The 5,909-nt window shown below is 50.5% G+C and overlaps 1 protein-coding gene across 1 annotated transcript; it reads left to right on the forward strand.

Moving 5' to 3' along the window:
• Positions 1 to 1,868: 1,868 nt before the first annotated feature.
• On the forward strand, positions 1,869 to 3,585 carry LOC149328004 (uncharacterized). Its single transcript, XM_089563937.1, has 2 exons — positions 1,869 to 2,580; positions 3,414 to 3,585. The coding sequence occupies exons 1-2, from the start codon at positions 1,950 to 1,952 to the stop codon at positions 3,455 to 3,457; spliced, it is 675 nt and encodes a 224-aa protein (XP_089420063.1). The 5' UTR covers positions 1,869 to 1,949; the 3' UTR covers positions 3,458 to 3,585.
• The last annotated feature ends 2,324 nt before the right edge of the window (positions 3,586 to 5,909 follow it).

The raw sequence follows: 5,909 nt of genomic DNA on the forward strand, positions 1-5,909 counted from the left end.
TAATGGAATTCATTGGCAAGTAAGAGCAATTAGGTAGAGATGGAAGAGTATTAGGAGCACTTTTGAGGAAAACGGAACAAAATACATCATTCAAAACGGAACAGCACTGGTTCGGAGGGATCGGTACATTGTCAGAACGGGCTAGTTGGATTACTTTGCTTTCTTTGCCTCCAACAATACTCCAGAATTTTCGTGGATTAGATTGTAGAAGCTAGGGAGGGTGTTGTCAAAAAAATTATTTTTTGTATTTTTTATTGCGATAGCGTATTTTGCGTGAATGTGATGATACGCAGCTCAGCGTTAAGGAAGGTTAGTTGCTTTGGCTCGACGAAAAATACGCTTCTTTTTGTTACGCAGGCGGCGTAGGGTTCCAGTAAACCACGGTGAGGCAGAATGCGAAAGAACCTTTCTTTTAGGCACATGACGATCTATTAGTGTGAGCATTTTGTGTTCGTAAAATAACCAGTTCTCTTCAACGGTACGTTTAGAAAATTTTAGTGTGTACTCAGTAATGAATGACTCTAGTTCAGCTGTGATGGATGTGGTATCGGCGGCATTGTAGTCACATATAGTTTTAACGACTTTCGTAGAACGAACTTTTTTCTTAATTTCCCCGCAGGGAGGCGTCTGCAGCATGCAGACGTTGGTGAGTGGCGACACCACGCGGTTAACCCGAGCATCCGCAGGGACATCCCCGCAGGGGGATGATGGTGAACAATGCATCACCACGGACCCAAGCATCCGCGCTTAGCCGTGCGTGGCATCGCCGTGTCCGGGGAAAAGGGGATCCTGGTGGTTGAGCTGATGCTGAGCGTTTGGACCTTTAAGGCCCCTCGGCGGAGGCAACACACCTCTTTGGCCCCAGCTTCCTGTAGACGGTACCTCCGGCCTGGCCCGACCGCGGGAAATCGGCAGTGGCCTTTTCCTATCCTCCCCTCTAACTTTCACTTTCCTATCTCTTTCTTACAACTCTCCTGTCTCCTCCTCTTTTCTTCCTTTTTTCCTCTTTTTCCTGGCGGCGAGGGTTAACCGTGTGTGACCAACTACCCTGAGTTGAGTCATATTAGGTTATAGTTAAGGTGTACAGCTGGCGTGGGCAGGACTTTCTTTCAAGTTCCTGTCGCGTACCCTTGTTGGACTCCGTGGTGGGTGGCTGGCACCATGACCGAAAAACTAGAATTTTTATGGCTCCCCCTTTTTCAAAACCAGATCGCTCTCTCAAGAGAGGGCGGAACGAAGCAGAAGAGTTTTTTCAAAAAAGAAAAGTCAATTTTCCTAAGTACCATGTGATCCATAGTGAAGTACAAGATAAGAAAGCTGGACTCCTGTCCCCCTTCCTAGTGTCAAAGTGTTTGACAGAAGCCTTGGGCATTGGCTGCAAGGTATCTAAAATGGCCAGCGGTGACTTACTGCTCCAACTGCGTGACAACGTCCAACACTCAAAACTCGTAAACATTGTATCTGTTGGGGATATTCCTGTCTCCGTGACGTCACACCGATCTCTGAACACCGTCCGAGGCGTTATATCCGGAAATGACTTTGTCCACATCACTGAAAAAAAGATGCTCGAAGGTCTGAGCGACCAAGACGTGATAGATGTTCACAGAATCAGGATCCGGAAGGATAATAAGGAAATAGACACAAAACACATGATCCTGACGTTCAACACCAGTACACTGCCCGACACAGTCGAAGTAGGATATCTGAAAGTTAACGTAAGACCATACATTCCCAACCCTCGCCAATGTTTCAACTTGTGGTGTACTGATAGCGCAAGCGCATGTTTTAAAAACTGCATTTTCATGTATCGCTTATCAGCCACGCAAGCAGTCGTCGGCAGATCGCATGTCCATCGGCCTATAAAAAGGCACTGTATCAATAAACGTTTGTTCAGTTCCAGCCTGGCGTCCATCTGATACACAACAGTTGGCGACGAGGCAGCGACGGCGATGGCCGTCGGAAGGATCGGCGAGTATCGTCTCGGCACGAACGCGTCATGGGACGAATACGTCGAGCGCCTGGAAATGTTCTGCGAAGCGAACCAGATAACGAAAGAAGAGCAGAAAAGAGCAGTCCTGTTGAGCAGCTGCGGCGAAGAAGTGTACAGGCTCATCGTAACTTTGGTGAAGCCAGAAAGACCGACAGCATCAACCTACGAAGAAATCAAGGCTGCCGTTCGCAAGCACCTGCATCCAAAGCCTTCGGAGCTGTATGCAAGGTTTTTGTTCTACAGGCGAAACCAGGCTGCCGAGGAATCGGTTGCGGACTACGTCACGGCGCTTCGGAAGCTAGCCGAAGACTGCGGTTTTGGCAGCGCCGAACTCCCGTTGGACGTCATGATGCGGGATCGTTTCGTATGCGGACTCGGGAACGAAGGGGTTCAGCAGCGACTTCTCGCAGAACACAGCCTTACGTTTAAGGTTGCGTATGACTTGGCCACAACTGCAGAAGCAACCGCTAAGCAACAGCGAGACATACGCAAGCACGGTCGATACGAGATGGACGGCCAGGAAATGGTACAAACAACCCGTGCGAAGCAAGACACCCCAGCGGAGGGGTCCAGCTGTTACCGGTGCAACGGTAAGCACGCTCCACATTTGTGCCGTTTTAGAAAGGCGACATGGCCGCCGCGGTGGCTCAGTGGCTATGGTGCTCGGCTGCTGACCCAAAAGACGCGGGTTCGATCCCGGCCGCGGCGGCTAGAATTTCTTTGGAGGAGAAATTCTAGAGGCCCGTGTACTGTGCGATGTCAGTGCACGTTAAAGAACCCCAGGTGGTCGAAATTTCCGGAGCCCTCCACTACGGCGTCTCTCATAGCCTTAGTTGCTTTGGGACGTTAAACCCCATTAACCAAACCAAACCAGAAAGGCGACATGCTTCAACTGCAAAAGGGTTGGACACATAGCTAAGGCTTGTCGGTCGAAAGACGATAGTAGAACTGCTCGGAAGACAGCGTATGAGCAAAAGAAGAAAGGAGATAATCGCAAGGGCGTGTACGAAATGAGTGCGTTGTTTTCCCTGTGCGAAGTGAATGAGCAAGAACAGAAGTTCATGGTTCAAGTAATGATTGAAGGGCAAAAAGTTCCGATGGAGGTTGATTCTGGCGCATCGTGCTCAAATGTGAGTCAAGATACGTTCAGGGTTATTGAAAGGAATCACGGTAAAATACCACTGCAAGATTCTCGGACAACTATCGTAACCTGGTCAAAGGAGGCGTTACCCGTGCTGGGTCAAGCAAGTGTCTTGGTGGAATTCAAACGCAGGAAGGCAAAGCTACCTTTGCTCGTAGTACAGAAGCAAGGTAACAGCCTGATTGGGCGAAACTGGTTTAACCCGTTAGGTATTGGCTTGCGGGGAATACAGCAAGTAAACGTGGAGGACGTGCCTTCGCGATTTCCCGAGGTGTTTCCCAGGGACCTTCCTGGCTTCAACGGACCGCCAGTTCACATCGAACTGAAAGATGACGCCCAACCGGTGTTCCTCAAAAGTCGACCAGTTCCACTGGCCCTCAAGGATGACGTGGCCAACGAAATAGACCGCTTGGTGCAACAAGGTGTATGGGAGCCCGTCAGCTACTCCAACTGGGCAACACCACTGGTAGTGGTAAGAAAAAAAGATGGAACTTTACGTCTTTGCGGCGACTATCGCAGTACCGTAAACAAAGCTATTAAGAGCAGTGGATACCCCTTGTCCACTACAGCTGAAATGCTGACAGCTCTAAGTTAAAGCAAGTTTTTTACCAAGTTGGATCTAGCCCAAGCTTATCAGCAGCTTACGCTAGACGACGAGACGGCTGAGGTGCTCACAGTCAACACGATAAAGGGACTGTACAAGGTTAAGCGGCTACCGTTTGGAATTTCGGTCGCACCTTGGGTGTTTCAACGAGTCATCGACACGCTGTTAGCGGGCTTTCCCGGAGTGAAAGCTTATCTGGATGACATATTAATTTCTGGATGTAACGCCGAAGAGCACGCCGAGAGATTAGAGATTGTGCTATCGCGTCTGCAGAAGGCACAGCTACGAGTAAACAAGGACAAGTGCGAATTTAACCAAACGAGCATCGAATTCTTGCGACACAGGATTGATGACTCAGGAGTACACCCCAGCCGAAGCAAGACGGACGCCATCCGGCAAGCGCCTGCGCCCGCAAGCAAAAAGGAGCTGCAAGCCTTTTTGGGATTGCTGAATTTCTACAGCAGTTTCCTCAAGGGCAGACTGAAGCGGCCGAACCGCTTTATCGACTGCTCGACCGTGACCACGAATGGAAGTGGACAGGTGAGCATCAGCGGGCGTTTGAGAGACTGAAAAATTTACTCAGCTCAGACTCCGTACTTGTGCCCTACGATTGCAAGCGTCCTTTAATTTTGTGCTGCGACGCATCGCCTGTGGGGGTGGGGGCAGTGCTAGCCCATCGGGCGGATGACGGGAAGGAGCAGCCCATAGCTTATGCTTCTCGCACTCTGGGCGTCAGTGAACGCAACTATGCTCAGATTGATAGAGAGGGTTTGGCTGTGGTCTTTGGCGTAAAAAAGTTCCACCAGTACCTAGCTGGGCGAGAATTTACAGTGATAACAGACCACAAGCCGTTACTCGGCCTGTTTAACACGGACAAGCGAGTGCCCGAAGTTGTGTCGCCTAGAATGCTTCGTTGGATTTTACTGTTGTCTGCGTATAACTACCACCTTGAGTACAGACGAGGCCAAGACAACTCCAACGCCGATGCACTCAGTCGTCTACCAGCCCCGCTAGACGAGGACGAGCCAAGACCGCCTGGGGACGTGCTCTTGTTGGAAGCGGTCGACTGCGCACCGCTGCAAGCGCGGACATTGCTGCACTGATCAAAAAGGACTCGGTTCTATCCCGGGTAAAGGAATGGCTACTCAGTGGCTGGCCGTCAACACAAGTGGACAGCAAGTTTGCGCCTTATGAGGTGAGACGGTCGGAGTTGTCATTGCATCGTGATTGCATACTGTGGGGGAATCGCGTCATAATTCCAACCGCAGCAAGAGAGAATGTGCTTCAGCTCCTGCATGCAAATAATCCAGGGATGAGTGCCATGAAAGCATCAGCTAGAGGGCTCATGTGGTGGCCGAAGATGGACCACGAAATTGAGGAGTTTGTCCGGCACTGTCATCCATGCCAGAGTAACCGTCAAAGCGATCCCAAGGCTCCAGTTCATTTTTGGATCAAGCCAGATCAGCCTTGGAGTCGACTGCACATTGATTTCGCTGGCCCAGTGAAAGGAGAAGTTTTCTTAGTCGTGGTAGACGCGTACAGCAATTGGGCTGAGGTCGAAATCATGCCATCCATGAAAGCTACGGCTGTCGTCAACAGCTTAAGGAAGATGTTTGCGACACATGGTGTACCTGACGTTATCGTTTCAGATAACGGCACAGCTTCACTAGCACAGGGTTGCAAATGTTTTTGAAGTGTAATGGCGTGCGTGCTATTTTCACTGCACCTTATCACCCAGCCAGCAATGGTAGGGCGGAGAGGATGGTAAGAGAAGTTAAAGAAGCATTGAAGAAGCAGCAGGAAGGTTCGACGCAGTGCAAGATTTCCCGGTTTCTGTTTAAGCAACACACGACGCCACATTCGATCACGGGAAAATCTCCAGCAGAGTTAATGTTCGGACGAAGACTGAGGTCAGCGTTAGACAGACTCCATCCGGACCGGCAACACGCGCCTGAGCTACAACGACCGGAGACTAAGAGGTTTCGTGTGGGTGACGCGGTCTTCGCTAAAAGCTTTTGTCCAGGTCCAAGGTGGAAGGCTGCCAGGGTTGTGGCAGTCAGAGGTCCGGTGTCGTACGTGGTACAGCTAAACAACGGTGAGCGTCATCACAGGCACCGCAACCAGTTGAGGAGCGCCTGGACGCGGCTCGAAGTTGACCCAGCCACAAGTGAGGA

Source organism: Amblyomma mixtum, chromosome 10 (genome assembly GCF_055824585.1).
Source record: "Amblyomma mixtum isolate Tamu chromosome 10, ASM5582458v1, whole genome shotgun sequence".
NCBI classification, from domain to species: Eukaryota; Metazoa; Arthropoda; class Arachnida; order Ixodida; family Ixodidae; genus Amblyomma; species Amblyomma mixtum.

What these genes read in the sequence shown, in the direction of transcription:
- LOC149328004 (XM_089563937.1), top strand. Translation starts at nt 1,950, where the DNA reads ATGGCCGTCGGAAGGATCGGCGAGTATCGTCTCGGCACGAACGCGTCA. An exon ending in CAGCTGTTACCGGTGCAACG is followed by an intron (nt 2,581 to 3,413) that starts GTAAGCACGCTC and finishes GGTGTTTCCCAG; the next exon opens with GGACCTTCCTGGCTTCAACG.